Source organism: Culex pipiens, chromosome 1 (genome assembly GCF_016801865.2).
Source record: "Culex pipiens pallens isolate TS chromosome 1, TS_CPP_V2, whole genome shotgun sequence".
Lineage (NCBI taxonomy): Eukaryota > Metazoa > Arthropoda > Insecta > Diptera > Culicidae > Culex > Culex pipiens.
In genome coordinates this window covers 108,952,748-108,972,141 of record NC_068937.1, presented here as the reverse complement: position 1 = coordinate 108,972,141, position 19,394 = coordinate 108,952,748, and the positions used below count along the sequence as shown (strand labels likewise).

At 41.3% G+C, this 19,394-nt stretch overlaps 1 protein-coding gene across 1 annotated transcript; it reads left to right on the top strand.

The window, feature by feature from the left end:
* Nucleotides 1-2,206: 2,206 nt before the first annotated feature.
* Nucleotides 2,207-6,783, top strand: LOC120428366 (centrosomal and chromosomal factor-like). The gene has a single exon (XM_039593368.2). The coding sequence runs from the start codon at nt 3,354-3,356 to the stop codon at nt 5,055-5,057; it is 1,704 nt and encodes a 567-aa protein (XP_039449302.1). The 5' UTR covers nt 2,207-3,353; the 3' UTR covers nt 5,058-6,783.
* The last annotated feature ends 12,611 nt before the right edge of the window (nt 6,784-19,394 follow it).

Genomic DNA, 19,394 nt, shown 5'->3' with positions numbered 1-19,394 from the left:
CAACTTGGAATCAATCGGTCGGTGTAAGTACTAAAAATCTAAAAATCGCTTGATTGAAACTGGACCAAGTTACAATAAAACACAAGGACAAATATGGATGATGAATTTTTTGATTTTTAGATGATGGATTTTTTGTTTAATTATGCTGTGTAGAAATTTTGAATCGATAACTTCGTTTGTTATTTCTCAATTTTTATTAACAACTTCATAAGACCTTTAAGTTTATGTTGCCTCCTTTAGCTGGGAGATTTAGCCATAAATACAAATTTTCGTTTGCAGGCATATAAAATCAATTTATCTTCTACCTCACAATTGACCAGGGATAGATTCTGAACAGGTACATAATTTATATTTATTTCAGCAATCACAAAGGTGGTTGTACTGTGCGTTATTTCTTTCACGTATTTCTATCGGATTCTTAGAACAAATCCCATCATAAAAGCAGGTCAATCATAGCATCGATGCATGTTTAAGTTTTGCCGGTGGGTGACAAAATAAATAACCTCTGTGGATAAAACTCCATATAGGCCCATCCTTATACTACATGGGCAATTTTAGGGGGTTTCGTTAACTAGCTAGTAAAAGTTTTTCTTTAATTTTATATTTTTAAACATAGTTTCTAGTTTGTTTTGTAAGTGTGCCTTTTTACCAAAAGCAAAAAATACGTCAATGTCAATGTATGATACCCCTTGAAGAAGGAATGAGGAATGGAAGGATGAGTGTAAAATAATTATGACTATTCCCTCCCAAGTTTTTAAGACAAAGAAGAACGTTTACGTTCTGAGGAATGCAAAATTGATTTTACAAGCTACCTTATTTCAGTACCGTATGAAAACATGTTCTGAAAGTTTTAAGAAAGCCTTGGGTAAAAATTGCTCTGCTCAAACTTGCCTGAACATATAGGAACATAGGTAGTGGTCTGTCAACGTACCCTGAAAAAGGGTTAACATTTTCTGCTCATAAATAATGTCAAGTATTATTTTGGCTGTGTTTTGGCACTTGTGATTGAAAATAGTTTTTTTAATTAGGTCTAAATTTGGCTCACGAATGCTTCCTAAAATTGTAATCAATACCAAACTTATTTCAAATTGAATCAACTCTGGATTAAAAAATAAAGACAAGGTTCTCAACCCCTGACTCTACACTAGCCCACGGTGGCTGCCCGCGTAGATCATCCATCAGTGTTCATGGTGCAGTGCAGGAAACGTCTCTTCTTGCCGTTTCCATTGCTCATGTCTGTCCGGTTCTCTGCGCCGAGGTATCGGGTTCCAGCAGCCCAGCAGCAGCAGCCATCATGAGTCCGATCATATGTTTTGTTTGCTTGTATTGGTGCTACTACGAGCCAGTTAAAATTGAACATGGTAAAGCAGAATGAGAGGAGAATGTGAACTTCAGAGAGGATCAGCAGTATTACGACGGAGAGAACCGGTGCGCAACCTTTCCTCCGGCGTATAGTTCCGTGGAAATCGACGCAATGTCTCTCCGATTCTCTCTCACTCCTGGAACCACTTCTCGTCTTTGTAGACATGTATGAGTCAACGCGCGCGCTCGGCCACCATAATGTCTCTTCAACACACGCAAACAGACACATGGTGCCGCAGTTGGCATTGGCCAGTAATTGGTTCCGCGCAATGTGGTTGAGCGCCCCCTTTCACACATACTACCATGCGGGATTCCCAAAAGTCTACCGTACTACGTCATTTTCAGCTCGGCTGACGTCGGCAAGTGCTGCGTAGAACTGGTTTTCAAACCGGGTGTCCAGCGGCAGGGTTCGCGGAATTTCAGTTTAATTTGCTCTTGAAATGTTAAATTTAACCTTTATTCCAAGAAATGTTCAATAACAAGGCCACATCAACGATAATGCTACCTCCACCTATCGGTAGAACATAACTGTCAAAATAAGTATGGGTAGTATTTACCTTCCATTCTAAGTTATGATCAAAAATCAGTCAAGCAGCGGAAGTGGATCGCCGTGGCCACTTCTGCAGCGTCGCGAAATCCCCCTTTCGATTGCCTAAATAAACTGGCAACCGTGCCTGTACCAATACAACCATACCAACCGTGAACAACGTGTGCAGCGAAAAACAGCAAAACGAATCGAGAGAGCGAGAGAGCGTACCAGCAGTGCGCAGCATTGCTTCTCTGGAAAAGAAAAGGTCGCTGCTGGGAATCGCTGGGCTGGTGCTGATGCAAGTCAGCTCACGATCTTTAGTCGAGGCTTAGCGCCCGAAGAAGAAACATTCGTTCGAAAGCAAAAGAACGGAGCCCAACCGCGCGTTAACACACATATAAAAACCAGAGAGCTCACACACAATTGAGCAACAAGAACAACAAGAAGAAAAACAGTCCCATTGCAGAAGGGACAGAAAGAGACGGAATCTCGCGGGCGAGACAAGAGAAAAGAACGCGAGTACGAGAGTCGGGACGGAGGAAGGAAGAAGAAGAAGAAGCAGCACGAGGAGAAGGAAGACAGTAACAGAGATTTCAGTGTTATTCATTTCGGGAAGAGGCAAGGCTCGCGCAAACAAGAGAAAGAGCGTGAACCGACAAGAGCTCGCACGGAGTCTGAGACTTGGACTTGGATTTTGTGGGAAGAAGAGTGTCAGCCGCGGGTCGTCGAGCACCGTGTGTCTGCGTGCGTGCGTGTGTGTACATGTCCGCGCAAAGAGGGACGAAAATCGATATTATGTGAATGTGTCAAAATCAGGTCACTCTGGATTTAAAGCGTACACGGCAGTAGTGGGATTGGTCTTTAAGCGAGACACGATCTGACGGTGTTGGCGAATTATAAGCAAGACAAAAGTGAGCACCCGTGACACACTGTTGAACAATAAACCTTTTTCTGTGAAGACTGAGCTGCGGAACAAACGTACGTTACGTGGCAAGAAGTGGAGATTTGGAGGAGCAGTCAGTCTTATCTCAACTTCATCGTACCGGACGCAGTAGCAGCAGCACCCTTTATTTTCACCGAAGACTGAGTTACTGCAGCCAATTACACCTACCGTCGGAGAAACGTTGCGGATAGCCGGAGCAGCTCCGAGATTGTTGGATTAATGTTCCTGATAAGTGTTTAAGGAAAATTCAGTTGAAGCAAGCCACTAGTGATTTGAAGCAAAGAAAATTTAAGCATATCGATTGAAATATAGTAAAAAAAAAGTGTTTGGTGCCAAATGTACGGTTGAAGAGGGTGTTGTGCAAAGTTATACACACACCCCACAGAAAAGTTGATTCCAATGAAAAGTGTTTGAAGTGCAAACAGTTCGTGTCGTTCACCCGTCGCGACTGTGGTCCTAGTACCACATCGGGGTTTAACGTTGGAGTGGCATAAAATCAATACCACCGGCAGTAGCAGAATGGCGATGGCAGCGTGCTACCCGAACTACGACTTGTCGGCTTCGTCCGGCATGTCGCAGCACTCGCACCAGCACCAGCAGCAGCAGTCCCAGCTGCACCATCTAGCCGTTTCGTCGCGGCTGGCTGGTGCAAGTGTCCAGATGGCCGCCCAGAAGGACTACAGCGTACCGCTGCACGTGGACTGTAGTGTGGAGTACGAGTTACCGAATCAGGCCAAACCTCCGGTGGGAGCGCGCGTTGAACCGCTGCTGATGATACACCCGTGCTACTTCCGCAAGATGGAGTGCCAGAGGCGAAGTCCTTTCATAAACAATATGCCAAATTCAACCCGTAGTTCTAATTCAATTGTTGCCAACGTCGTTGACCGGCGCAGCTCAAAGGCTAGTTCCCAGCAGCAGCAACAGCAACAGCAGGTACAACAGCAGCACGCTGTTGTGTCCAGTCATCAGAGCAGCGGTAGCATGCACCATCATCAGAATCTGCAGCAGCAGATTGATGAGTACGTGCAACGCCAGATGGCTCAAAGGTCACAACAGGCACACTACCCTGGGGCTAGTCAGCAGCAGCAACATCAACAGTCACAACTTCAATCTCAACACCATCGCCATCATTCGCATCAATCACAGCCTCAACAGCAGCAGCAGCAGCAACTCCATCAGCAGCAGCAGCAGCAACAATCCACCAATCAGTACGGCATGCAAAGTCAGCAACAGCAACTAGCAAATACCTCAGACTGGAGCCGTTACATGGTCCCCGACGGGGTAGTCCGAAGTTACGGAAAAGTCAACCTAGCCAATCAAACTGCCTATAGCAACAGTAACAACTCGAGCAGCACGAGCAGCAGCAGCAGCAAGTCAAAAGTCAAGCGTAGTAATACGGGTATGTCACAGATGGCCGGCGCTGGTCAGCACCAGCCGCAGCAGAACATGATGCCGGTGGCGGGCAGCTGTGCCGCGTTCAACAGTGGCAGCAGTTTGGAGGGTGGCCTTCCATCCGGTTCCCGGTGGGACATCGAAAAGACTTCAATGGCCGCGGTGCCGCGTGATTTCCAGGCGGGTCCCGAATCGTTACCGATCAAATCGAATGCTAGTCTACTGGCCAACAATGGTGGAGCCAACAATAACAACAACAATGGATCCCAAACGGCCATCAGCAGTAATCATACTAACAACAACTATCAACCGTCGGCAGCGATGTACCGGAACCCGTCGGTGGTTGGCAAACGAGACGCTATGCTTTCCGGAGGCTGTGGTGTATATAGTAATAGTAGCAACAACAATAACATTAGGAACAATAACAACACTGAGCTGACGGCGGCCGCGGTCGCAGCTGCCGGTGTCAGTGGACTATGGGACTCGTCAGCCCTGCTGGAGAAGAGCCCAATGGCTGCGATACCACGTGACTACCAGGCAGGACCCGAGCACATGGCGTGCAGTAAGATGGCGGCCGCTTCCGGTGCTCACTCGCTGATGCGGACCAGCAGTTCCAGCAGCAACGCCAGCAGCGGTTACCATTCGACGTCGGCATCGGACAAGTCGGCGGCGGCGGCTGCGGCCCTGTTCGCTGGCAAGTACCGGTCCCACCAGCGCGCCTCCCATCGGCTGCACCCGTACATGATGACCAGCTCGATGGGTGCCTCGTTCCCGCCGCTCATGACTCCGGCATTCCCGCAGATGCAGCAAGTGTCGTGTTATAACGTGTGATTTTAATGCAAAGGGCAAAGAGAGAAAACAGAGAATGATGAAAGTTAATCGAAAATATGGCAGATGGCAAGTGGAGGAAGTGAAGGCATAATTTATTAATGATTAATCATCGCTATAATCTCTTTGTTTGTGTCTTATAACCGACGAAGAAAACCCGGAAGGCAACAAGTATAAAAGTATAATCGAGCAACTTTTTTCGTTGCATTTAAATGTGATAGTAGATTTACTCCAAGCAACTTCGAAAGATAGTAAAAAAATAATTACAAAATAGGATAAAAGTTAAGAAAACAACAACAAAAAATATCGCTGTATATAAAAATATGTGTTCCAAAGAAAGTCATGCGCGAAAATCGTAGTGAAAAAAGCAAGATAACAGCATCAGAAGCAAAGCGAAATGTTAGCGGAAAAGCCGTCGGAACGGGCGGAACGAAGCTGAAGAGAACAAAGCCAGAAGATGTGAAGCAAAGTCAAATCCGTGGAAGACGAAGCAAAAGTTTGTGCAGTGTATAACAATCCTGCCGGAAGTTACGAAGAAGATTGAAGATGATGTGAAGCACTCCAGAAGCAAAGAAGAGCAAAGTGTCGCCGGAAACTGGATCAAGTCGCCATTTTGGATTACCGTCGTTACCGTCGTCGTCTCATCAGTCATCAAACCTCACGCAAGATTTGCACCAGCGGTGACTTGAAGGCGAGAGACGTGGCAGGCGCGTGGGAGAGACATGCCAAGCCACATGCCACTTCGCGCCCTCATCAATATTCATCAGCTTTCTTAACATCATCGCGCGGAGTCTCATCTTCATCGTCAACGTAGTTGTCGTCGTTGTCTCAGCTGGTGGGATTCCGCTGGGGAACGCTCGCAGGTTGCAGCATCTTCAAAGCGGATATTCCAAGCAGCAGCAAACTTTTCGCAATCGTTTTCCTGGGATTAATTGGATTTATCCTTCGGCTAGTTCCTCTTCATCTTCAAACTCTCATCTCCTCGCTAATACACACATACACTTACACACAACCACACAAAGTCACTGGAAGTACATTCACACAAATACATTTACACAAACCAAGCATTAAAACTCACAACGCAGCCCTCTTCCTAACTACTAAAAATATGCAAACAAATGAGGGATTAGAACTGATTTCCGGAGAGTAATGTAAGAACATAAGTAACAAACCAAGAAACCCCTACGCTACACAACAAACCTTTACGAAGCTCGCCCTCGAACTCTATTGTTACGTTTGATTTTTTTTTTATTAGACACACTTTTCTTTTTAGTTTTTTTTCTCTAATATTGTCTGATTGTCAGTTTAATTGGTTTTCTTCTTTTATTTTCTTTGTTTACTGTAGTCACTGATTTTTTTTTTTATAAAATCTTTCGAACATTGTCTGGAAAAGCCCCTCTCTATGTTACTACTCGTAGTCGCGAGATTATCTGAAATCCTTTCTCAGTGAATCACGTCCGTACAAGATTTGTCTATTGTCTAAGATTTTTGTTTTATGTTTTGTTCGGCGATCGGCATCGATTGCTGCGCGTATAGTTTTGGATTTTCTTTAGATCGATTTTCTTTAAGATCTTTTCTTTTCCTGTCAGAAGCAATGGAATGAGAACCCTTTGTTGCATGCTTTAAACAAATATCGAAAAACATAGCAAAACAAGTCGTTGGAAATATTATGCAAAAAATGTATTAAAAATTATACCAAAAGTAACCGAAACAAAAAAAACATACAAAATATTAGTGAGAGGAAGAGGATAGAACAGCAAGCAAAAATCGCAGTTATTTCTTATGTAAAAGTAAAGCTCTGAGGAAAAGATATCTTTGTTTGTACATATTCTATAGGAAAACAAATGAATAAACTAGGCACGTGGAAAATACACTAGATTGTGTGCCGAACCCCCCCGGTATGCATAGTCGTCAAGACAAAGGAATAACAAAAAACAACCGCAAACCAATTGTGTATAAATTATGATAATTTAATTATTTAAAAAGGTGAAAAAATGATGAAAACTACGAAAAAAATCAAATGAAAAATAATAATCGCTCTTATGCAAAAAGTTAAATCCCAACAGTTTTCTTACTGTCTCACCACGCTCGATGATTGACCGACCTTTAGTCCTTGTTTTTTCGCCCATCCGCCCAAAAAAAAAAAAAAAACTGTCACACCATCGTTTGGTTAGCTTTGGGCTGTCTTCCGTCGTCTTTTTTGTTCGATCCTCTGTTGTTGTTGTTGTTGATGGTTTGACACTTCCGGTGGCCGCGCATGCGGCGGAATGGCATCAGCGGTGGCCTCGATTTGGCTTCTACTTCTTGTTCGTCGTTTTCTCCCGCATCGGCGTTTGACAGCTGGCCTCGATGCTTGTGGAGGTTATTGTGTGTATGTGTCAATGCCGGATGCTGGTGCCGTGATAAGACCGTGGAATGATAATGGAGCCATGGTGAAGTATGGTGGTATTGTTGGCATAGACGTGTAAATATTAATAGACTCCACAAAGGAGGAAGCCGTTACTGATAGAAACTAATCAATTAAAATAAGCCTTTTGGAGCCTTTCAAAACATTTTGGGAAAGATTTGCTGTTTTATACAAATGATTCTTTCTGCGTCAGCATGCATTGCTATTTGCGTGACATGTTTACAACTGTCACATTTCAAAAACCTCAAAACAATAGAGGAAAAAATCGTGACGCCAGAAATGAACTCAAATCACTCAAAGTTCATTTTCTGAGTGACTTTAACATTTTGGCCTAGTTTGACAGCTACCTCGTTCCCAGGTTTTCTGTGGGAGAGAAAAGGAGGCGAATACTTTATTAAAATCATACCTGTCAAAATTCCTAGCCTCAAAATTTTGTCGCGAGTTGCTTTTCTCCTCTATTAACATTTTGATGCCCCTGTGCAAGGTATGTAGATTAGATAAGGTAAGGCGGGATTTCTCAGCTGTCAAAATATTTAGCACGAAAGGCGGATTTTATATGGAGATTTTCAGAAATTGAAAATTTGTCCATTTTCCGGACAAATTTCACCGGATTTTTTCAGTAGGGTTGTTAAGGGGTTACATACATATAGAAAATCAAAAAATTTCATGTTACTGCAAAATTGTTAATTCCACTAAAAAGATGATTTCCAATTACTCCTGAATGTTTCATGAAGATACATTACATTATTCAAGTGAGTAACAGACGATTTAAGTTTGAAATTTTGCCATGCACAAAGCGAACGGTCAAACTTTGTGAGCGTTTACGGTTGCCACGATATCTCGAGATGGGATGGACCCAAGACATAATCCGTGTGCATGACGAAGCCCGATTTTTAAATTTTGCTTTTTAAAAAAATACAAAAATCAAAAACTAACGATTTTCATTGTGAAAACTTTTTTTAAAATATTTTTTTTAATCGGTCTTCGTCATGCACACGGAACCGGTTTAGCGAGTCTTCACCAAAATTTTGAGCCGATTTGGTCGAAGCAGTGTTGAGATATCGTGGCACCCGTTTTTTGAAACTGTTTACTTCAAATAGCTCTCGGCAAAGATACAACCAAATGAATTCAAATTTGTTTTGTTAAAAGTTGAAAATGTATATTTTAATGCCCTGAAAACGTTCAGTTTTATTAATATTTTTGGAAACATATTTTTGTTTTAAAAGCGTATTTCGGTTTAATTTGGCATGCTTAACATCCCTACAGAAAAAAAAACCAGTGAAATTTACCCGGAAAATGGTCAAATCTTCACTTGTCTGAAAATCTTCATATAAAATCCGGATTTCGTGCTAACAAACTATTTTGACAGCTCTAAACCCCGCCTTACCTTACTAATCTACATACCTTGGGCTCTGTGCAAAAACCTTGGGTTAAGAATTTGACGTTTCGGCTTCTGTTCAACGAGTGAATATGTAACGTGACGTTCCCGACCATCGGAGATATTTTGGGTTTTCCGGAGATGGATTGGAGTTTTTAACGTAAAATAATGCTAAAATCATGGTATTTAAAAAAAACTTATATGTTTTGTGTCAATTGGTTTTGTGTGTTATGGTAAATTTTTAGATTCAATATCCATTTTTCCAGTAAATATGGTTTGAAATTGACTCGGCCGGTGTACAAGTCCGGTAAAAACAATTTCAATTGTTATAAGGATTTTTGGTTAGAAATGTATAAACACAAAGCAATTGTTTTTTTGTCAAGCGACTTCGAGCTGATTTTTTTTGACTGACCGCCCCATATGTTAGCATATGTCTGCATCAGGACACTGTGACGAGGAGTTCGTAATTTTTGAGTTTAATGTGTTTTTCACTGGGCCTAGAAAACCTTGTTTGTTTGATATATGTTTGAGTGTTAGTATTTGAATTAAAATATAATTTTCAACTTTAGAGCACTTACAACTAGGTTTGATGGCGATTGAGAGCACAAATCTTGGCTGTTGAGCGAACAATTTGATTTTGGCTTTGAATTTTAAAATCAATCAAGTTCATAATTCCAGGAATAATTACTAACTATATTTTAAAATCCTGAACCCATTCCACTTGTATAATTGTTCAGTATTCTTCATACCAAGCCATGATTTACCTGCCCTAATCCAATAAGGTAAATCCAAACTTAGTGGTTAGCAGTTTTGTATCTCCCGCCGCTGGATACCGACGGTTCGGCGGGGGCGTTCCAGCGCTTCTTTTGTTATCGAATAGTTTACCTACGAGTGAAAAGGGATTTCAAAAAAAAAGGTTAAAATACCAGCTTTTCTGGGGTTAGCTCGAGGGCAGCAATATTTCATGTTGGTCGGTTTGAGGAACGCTCAGACAGGCAATTTTCGCTTAAATTGTAGTGACGGGTTAAAATATAAATGAGACTCAGGCCCGTTGGCAGCGGATTCGCAGGTCCCGCCTGGGAGATGGTTTTTTGTATACTTTTAAGCAGATAATCCTAATTAATCTTACCGCAGCGGATCGCACGGATTAACGTGTCTAGCGTGCAGAATTCGGGTTTCGTGTGGGGGTTTAGAGAGTTTTACAGCTTTTAGTCTTCTTTGACGATTAAGTGCTTTTCTCTGAGATAAAATGAGTACAATATTATTCCCCAAAGATCTTTTATGTAAGATATTTTTTGACTGAAAAGTTTACTTAAATCAGCTATAGCTGCTCCAATACAATTAATTTTTGTTGATTTTTTTTATAATTTCTATTCTTGTGGTTGGGTTTGGGTCAATCAAAAATAAATAAGACAACGATTTTTTTTGTTGTTTCGATTATCCCAAGTGAAATGTGTCCAAGACCTTTGAATGATCGATTCTGGACTGTATAGCATTAACCTTAGTCAAGTCGTCATTCTGAAAGTGACATATTGCGTTCCACACAGCCGTTATTAAACTTTGCGACAATCAGAAACTTTCAACCGTTTGCATAATGCGTTAAGTACCGTCAACTGAACCGATGGCAGAGTATTGACAAATCACTTCGCCTCGAACGCACAGCACTATCTGCGGCATTGATTGGCATGCCGTTTGTCGCGACAGTCGTCATATTGAAGGAGAAAATCGGCACAGTTCAAGTGCGATACTTTGACAGTGGGTGTTGTCGAACTAACGGATTTTATTTTTAGTTTGACAAATTGTAAACTTTTGTAAAATGCAACAATTTCTCACTTTAAACATAGACATTGTCACACTATCCAGGCCTGACTGTAACGGAGAAAAAACTACGTTTACGCTCCGCTAGTCGCACCAAATTCAACCCGCCTGTGTACGTCAGCCACAATTACCGTCACTGGGGCGCGCACATGCCTTGAACTCTTTCTAGCCTCCGTCCGTACGTCACACGTTGCCGCCGGTTGCGTCCTCTCGGGCAGAAGCTACCCACCCGGAAAGGTTGGGTATTCTGCCTGGGCTGATGAGTTTAGACCTAATCCCCCACCCCATCGCTTGTCGTTTCCTGGATCGTCCTTGGGGTAGATTGAAATCGATGACGAGACTAGAGGGGTGCCATTATTTAGCCATCGGGATTCCGCTGGAGAATCGAAGGGATGGGGGGTTTCCATAAAGTACGGCAGTGCGCCTGTGTGAGTGCGCAGTCACGCACACATCCAAAGCACGCATGTGACGCGGCCAAAAACAGCTGGTGTCTCGTTACCCGGAACGGCTGACTACGGCTGGGTCCTCGGAACGACGACGACGATGAGATTCGTAGTAGCGGTCTCCGCGACCAAAACAACAAAAAACAGTAGCAGGGTAGCCAGCAGCAGCAGCAGCAGCACATTTCTGGAGTTTCTCCAAAGAGAGATAGAGAGAGAATCATGGAGACTTGCGCAGATCGTCGGGCGTGGTAGTAGCTCCTCGGCGTGATGCCAGTTTCGATTATGGAATCAGCAGGGGAGACCATCCGCTGTTCCTCTGCCTCCCATCCCCAAGCCAGTGAGTTCTCGGGTGCTGACGTTGTATTCTCGTATTTTTCTCTCCCACGTCGTCGTTGTCGAAGACTCTGACTCGTGATGCTGCCGGAATGGAACTGCTGCTGGAGACCCACTTGAAGACTACACGATGCACAGTGGGGTTTGGTGAAGTGATCATAATTGAAAAGTTATGTTTCACTTTCAAAGGGAGAATTTTTATTATTAATTAATTTAAAAAAAGAGACTCTCAAGGCATTTATTGTGTGCATGATGAATCCCGAATGACGATTTTTCATATGAAAACATAAAAATATTTTTTATCTTTTATTTACAATCTTTTTGCCTTTTACCCATTCAATTATAATATGACCAAGTTGAATTAAACCCTTACTAAAAAAAGTACACACACAGTCATCTTTTAGCCGAGAGTAAATGTCTTGAAGGATTTAAGTAGATCAATTTGTAAAGAAAAAATAGCTTTGAATAAAAAAAAAACAATCTCTGTTTTTGGAAATCGGTTCACTCAGTACTTAACTCGAATAATAACGTTTTCAAACATTTGAATTTTAACAGTATAATTCTTCCATCATATTTTCAACCATTAGAACAATCTATTACTTGGAACTAAACATTTGTATTTTGTATGTTAACCAGGGTGAAACATTGGGAAATTTTCATTAAAAAAAAAGTCTTAGATGACACGCCTTGGTTCGATTCCTTACCAAAAATTAAGCACCTGTGCTAATGTTGAGCCAAATCTTTTAAGGTTGCTATTGAGAGTTTAATGTTGCATGGACATTTTTGAAAAAATGTTTGGAGGAAGGCAAAATTGAGTAGAAATTTTGTCAAGAGTGAGATTCTAATGTGAAATTTAACGCTCTGCAAATTTGTCTATTGCCTCTCACCCAGTCGGCCAGGGTTCGATCCCAAAAGGTCCCGGTGGCATTTTTCGAGACGAGATTTGTCTGATCACGCCTTCCGTCGAATGGGGAAGTAAATGTTGGCCCCGGTCTAACCTAGAGGTTAGGTCACTAGCTCAGTCTAGGTGTAGGAGTCGTCTCTCTGGGTCCTGCCTCGGCGGAGTCGCTGGTAGGCAGTTGGACTAACAATCCAAAGGTCGTCAGTTCGAATCCCGGGGTGGATGGAAGCTAAGGTGTAAAAAGAGGTTTGCAATTGCCTCAACAATCAAGCCTTCGGACACCTAGTTTCGAGTAGAAATCTCGCAATCGAGAACGCTTAGGCAATGCTGTAGAGCGAATAATTATTGATTTTGAATTTTGTCTAACAGTGCAAAGCGATCAAAGTTCATCCTGAAAAGTTAACAGCTATTTAAAAAGAAGTTTTTGCATGAAAAGATCAACATCAATCCTCCATGGCGGTCCCTAAACATTAACCGATTCGGTTCAAAAAAGCGTTGCTTAATTTTGCCTTAGGAATCAAGCAAAGCCTTTTTTAAACATTTTTGTTGTTGCCAGTAATAAAATCGAAGTGGCAAACAAATTATTCGTTTATTGAAAGCTGGTAAACCGGAGTTGGAGTCGAAGTCAGAATTGGTTGGAAAGGAACCCGAAGCTTGAGTCGTAGTTGGAGTTGGAGTTGAAGTCGGCTAAACTCGGAAATCCGGAGTAGGAGTCGTTTGAATATTAGACTGGCTCGTCGTTATATGGAAAATTTAAAAATTGATTAAACCAAACCAGAATAAAGTTGTTTTGGTTTCTTTTGCCTTAGAATAACCACAGAGTAACCCAGAGCAAACAGTCAGAAGAAAAGTCATTTCAATGTTTGGCTCCATAAGGTTTGCTGGTAACAGGCGTGCGATGTACCTGCGATGTACCGCGAAGTGGAACCAAAAATCAAATGGCAGTGGTGACTCTGTGTTACTCTGTGGAATAATCCTCTAAAATTAGGAAAATTTATTTCTGCACTTTGTGCATTGCATTTCTATTTTGGAAAAGCTTCTTTTTCACATTTTGATTTTTATTATTTTTATTTCCTACTCAATCTTTCAAACCAACACAATAGCGTTAAAATTGAGAAAATTGTCTTAAACTTAACGACCTCAAAACTGGTCTAAAACGTGTTTTTTAATCTGATTTTTTTTTCTATTGAACTTCGGATAATCGAATCACGACCAAAAAAAATCTTTTTCGTGTTTTTTTAATTTTTTTTTTACTTTTATCATTAAATTCGATTTCTGTGACCTGATTTAAGTCAAAATTGAATAGATGTTATTAAATTACAAAATGCATTTTTTCAATATTTCATCACCGTCATTATGGCCGCCATTTTTATTTAAAAATTCTTAATCACTTAAGGGTGGTTTAGGGGTTACACTTAAGCCCGACAATCAAAAAAATGCCTGCCAAAAAAATTGTTTTGTGTTTCGATTATCCGAAGTGATTTTTTGCCAATGCCTTCGGATAATCAAGTTTGGACTGTATTTTCAAAAACAAGTTTTCATAAATTTATTTCAATCTTGTTTTTTTCTCAAATTGATAACTTGCCTCAAATTCATTAGAGAAAATATTGTTTTATAAATATTCTGTATGAAAAGCCTATATCTACAGTGTGTGACGGGTCCAACATAAGACACGCTATCTCCACCCAGCCCGGCTCCCCGTTGCCGCCATGCGATGCATTGGAACAAGTCGAAGGCACCGGGGAGATAAATTAAGAGATAAACCCCTCCGACTCCGGTTGCCCACGACTTTCCTCTTGACGACGAGCGAGCGGGGAAGCCGAATCAGAGACCGAAGTTGAAGAAGCAGAAGAAGTGACAGAAAGAGGAGCAGGGTAGGGCAAGGACGGGGCTCCCTTGGATCTTCACTTTTATGGGTGCCAAAGAGCACTTTGGCGGTGCGGGGGGTAGAAAATAAAATTAAAGATAGTTTTTATTGCCCAGGCCCCTTTCGTGCCACACACATTCACACACACACATGGAGGACGGACGGTCGCCCACTTTGTCAATCTCTTTCGTTGCTTTTTTTTTTGCTTGTCCACGACGGTCAGTTGTGTGTGGAGCCGAGAGATCGAAGGTGTTGTTGGGTCAGCACTTGTTTTATTGGGGCGGCATGCTTGACATTCCGAATGCTTTGGGGTGCTCTGGAGATATGATGGAGGGGGAGGGGGAGGTATTACTGAGTAGTACGAATGAAGTGCTTGTTATGTAAATGGGCCCCTCTTGGAGTGAGGTTCTGAACGCGCGTCACCCTTGGCAATTGCTGGAAGTGGTTTCAGGAGGATGGTGCTTAAGTCAGTGGAATTGATGACTTTTCCGTGTTGATGGAAAAATCGAAACTCAATTCATGTGGGGAAGGTTTAGCAAGATTTCAAATTAAAAAAAAAATCACATTCCATTTGCGGACCAAATAAAAACTCCAAATATGAGATCGAATAATTGCAACCTAATTTCCAATTATTGCATGAGCATAAGCTGAATTTCAGTTCAACTCTGTTTAATTTCATACCGTGAATGTTGAGTAGTGAGATTTGTAGAGTTGTTCCTTCTTCGAAAAACTGTTTTTGATAAAAAAAACTTCTCATGAAGGATGCATCGAATCATTTTAATAGCAATCATTTTTTCCCTTAACAACATCAAAATTCATTTCATAAGCCCCGCGGCAAACTTTTAAACAATGTTCTACCACCGGGCCCCATAGAAAATCGGCCAGCACATTGTTGAAGCTGGCGATTAATAATAAAGAATGCCCTGGCCAACCCCTTCAAACGAGGTGCCCAAACAATACGTACAGCTATTGCACGTAAAACGACACTCCGCACGGAAAAGGGCCCCGTCGTCGTCTTGATCTTGCCATGCTTTTCGGACTCAGGCCGCAGAGCCACGGAGGGTCTTCCCAGCACCAGTTTTCAAAAGCCCATGCCGAAAGAGTCGTAAAAAATAATAAAACCCGAGGGTACCCTCCGGCTGTGGACCGGACCAGATCGCATAGAAAAAAGGTACCTTTTGCAATAAAACGGATTTTTATCTGGTGTCGAAGCACCTTTAGTTTGCTGACTGCCGGAGGGGGCTTTTCAAGATATGATACGGGCAGCAAAATACTACCGTTTTCCCTCGGAGCTCGCCAGCCACACCAGCACCAGGCCAAATTGCCACCCTTGGCAGGGAAGATGTGGAGTGAGAGTGAAATTCTATTCTGCCTTGTCTCGAGAATAGACCGAGGATGTCCAATGCACACTGGATGCGGAACAAAAACAACCCCGGGAGACCCTAAAATTGATTTGAAGCATAACTTAATTTATTGACATTCCCGTACATTCGGGGTTCAGCTCGTGGTGTTGGGTTTCCCCTGTACTAAATCACCTTCAGCTTTGTTGCTATAGCATGATTTTGGCTGGCGGAAATGGTGTACAATGCTGGAAAGATACTTTGCTGCGTATAATTAAATGGCATTACTGCGGCATTCGGGAAACATAAATTGATTGCCTTCTATACAATATCTTGCTTTCTTTATGATGGTGGAGATTTTTCATGAGAATCGCAAATTTAATGACACTCTCCAAAAGTCCCTCATTTCAAGCCAAGGCCAATTTTACTTTTTGAAAGATGTCCTATAAAAAGAAAATGCTTTACTATCTCTAATCAATTTTATTTCCATTTTTTGTCTTTTTGGTCTAACATAGAGTGCGATTGAAATCCAAGTAAATGTTTTCCCTATGCCTCCATAGATTAAAAAAAATTGTCGAAAGCTTCACAGTAATAAATAGCTCAATATAATGTTTACAAGCAACTTATTTTTGATGACTTTTCTGAGTTTTAATTGTGAAAAAGCAGGTCTAAATTGAATCGTGTTAAAAATGAATATATTTTCTAGGTTCGTCACATTGTAAAAAAAATATTTTAGGTTCAATTGTATTCATATGAATCGTCAGTTGAAAAGAAAAATTAAGGCTGAGTTTAATTAACGTATTGGATAATTTGAATGTGATCTTAAATAAAAATGATTTGATACTTAGGAAAGTGTTCATATAATTTAGATTGAATTCTTCAACCTCCATTTGGTCTTCACTTTCAACTTCTTCTGTTGAAACAAAGATTAAACAATTTAAATAAAAGCTATTCTTGTAACATGTCATGCTTAAAGTCAGTTTAAAGCAGGTAAACATTATTTCCAATATAACTGAAAGTTCCTAAAAGAATGTGAAAGTATATGTAGGAAAACGTAAAGCAGCCGGATCTTATTTATTTTTGAATCTATGTGAAATAAAGTTGAATAAAGATAAAAACGCGAAGGAAAAAATAATGCTCTGTTTTAAAAATGAGTTTCTATTAAATTCATGTTGAAAATAGAATAGAAAAAAGTTATTCTTCTTAACAGAATATTTGACTTAAAAATGTGAACACCAAATCTGGGAGCTTTCGTTCCTATGCTGTCACCTGTAAAAGGGAAAAAAAACCTTAAACCGATCTAAGCTTGCAAAATACATTTTTTGTAGCAAACTAGCAAATAATAGACCAAATAAAATACTTAGATACCACTGATTATAAATCAGAAAATTTACCCGTAAGAAAAAAGTCATACTAGTGCTTGAACAGCCGCCTACTTTGTAAATGTAAACAAAGTGGGGTCATTCCAAAATCACGTTACGCATTCTCTGTTTTAATCATCCTGATCTCAATTATCTAAATTTCCCTGTCACTTTGTTTAACATTTGACTTAATTAAGAATGTGCTTCGTTTTAAAAAATAACTTGGCATGTTAATCTGATATTTTATAAAGAATCTAATGTTTCTGAAATCGCAGTTGAAAAAAACTCGCTAAACCGAATCTGAAATGATTCGTGATCAGGGACTTAAATTACCCTTTTCAACAAAGTTTCACGCAAATCGAAGAGGATTCGGAGCAACTGCTGTGTGAGTCGACCTTTTGCGAAAAATGAGGTTTCAACCAATCGCTTCAAAATTTCGGGTTGTTGTTTGGGACTCCAAATTATGAAGAAAAGAAGCTATGCCTAACTCAAATCATTATTCAAAGTTTCTAATGGTTTTGCTTGAAAATGAATTGTTGTAGCCTAGTATAAGGCTACAATAATTGTTATTATTAGACAATCAGTTTCAAGCAAGATGGTCGTCAGTTCCGCCCGTGTGGATCAATCGGACCGCGCACTGGATTCACAATCCAGAGATGGCCGGTTCGAATCCCGCGGCGGGCGCTCTAAAATTCTTTGTGTAAATATGGGTATTCGGCGCCGTCGCTCCGTGCCATACTTTCATACACTTAGGAGCCCAGGGCGGCGAAGTCCTTGTAGATAAAAAGGAAGACACTAGTGGTTGGTACTAGCAATGGTGGCCAACAGCTATAAAGTCAACTTCGTTTTGTCGTCAGTCTTAACCCTAGCTGATAATGTATTATAAATTTGATTTCACTTTATCATCAACTAGAACAGCAGAATTTCCCCCAAAAAGGTTTTCTCTTACAAAATTTTGTGGTAAGTTGCACGCTTCAAAACTTCCAGCACATTGGAAGCACTTTCGAGTAGTATAATCGTTAAGCGGATTTGGGGTTGTTATAAATTGACAGCTGTCCACTCTCTCAGCCAGTTTGCTAGCCAGCCCAGAGCCCAGAGTCAGTATATGTGCACTCAGCCAGCAAACTTTCCGGCAGAAGAGAATCTTGATTTTGCCGTCATCGTCTTACACAGATCTCTAACTCTTGGCCCGTTGAACCAGGTTGGACATCGTTGTAAAACATTGTTGACATTTGACAATTTTTCCTCCTCAGCGTGGTGGACCGGGTAGGGGCGGATGATCCTGTCTTGACTGGGACGACGACGGACGTGTGGGTTGAACCAAGCTAGAAGTAAGCTGAACCCCCGGCGACGAGCGCCGATTATCGGCACGGAAAATCTGTGGCCTTTGTAGGTTCTCTCTGTCCGTTTTATGTCCGTTCATCCATTCGATAAAAATGGTAAGCTATTGATGATGATTTCTCAAAGCACCGGACTTGGCATTATCGAAGGATGACACACACAGAAAGCTTCGTCCGTCCGGGCCAAGATTGTGTGGCCTTTTGTCTTTTGTGTCTTTTAAGGGGCTTTCCTCTCTGTCTGTTTTTATGGTCTGCATAATAATGGTGGTACGCTGTTATCTTTTCTCTCGGGCCAATGAAAAGGATACATGCTGGCTGCTCGAATGAGAATGCCATCGTCGAGTCTTTTAAGGTTTTATGTGATGAAGCTATTAGAGACACACTAACTGCTGGAATGCTGCTGCTGCTGCTGGAGGAACAATGAACGGATGGTGATTTCAACGAGATAAGACCGATTTGTTGAGACGGAAATGTGACCCCTTAACGAATGAAACCCAAGTTCCTTTGAAATGCTTGTAAAACGTGGACTATAGCCTCGTTAACGCTCGTTATCAGGAATTTAAGGACAAGAATGAGTAAAACGCTCTTGATTTTGGAAATACTTTTTAAATAAATAATGTGCACCCAACCGGCGGTCGCATGATTGTGATGCATGGCGGCATGAAAGTATAACTGATTCTGGATGAAATCTGTCCTCATGCATTTTTTGCGATATAGGGGTATGACATTTTTGCCCGTTACCAACAATTATCGACATTACCGACGACTGATTGATTGTATTGCAGAAAATAAATCTTAACAGAACGAGAATTGAACAATCAACTTCTAGGCTGCTGATCCGACACGCTACCAACGCGCCATGGACGCTTGATGAATTGTGAGGGACAGAGCGCGAACATATTGTTCTCTCTGGAGTGTTGCTCGGGGACGCATCAGCATTATATGTGTTGGTGAGAACTGCAGATCGCTGACATGTTTACACGCGGGCAAAATTGAGCTATGAGCTTGCTGCAAAAACGTTTATAAAATGTAACATTTTTTGAAGCAAATCCACTGTTGCACATTTTGAGCTATATATTTCCTTTGGGTGTATAGAAAAAATGACTCATTGTGACTTTTGAATGAATACTTTTTTGATATATTTTGGAGCTT

What these genes read in the sequence shown, in the direction of transcription:
- LOC120428366 (XM_039593368.2), top strand. Translation starts at nt 3,354, where the DNA reads ATGGCGATGGCAGCGTGCTACCCGAACTACGACTTGTCGGCTTCGTCC.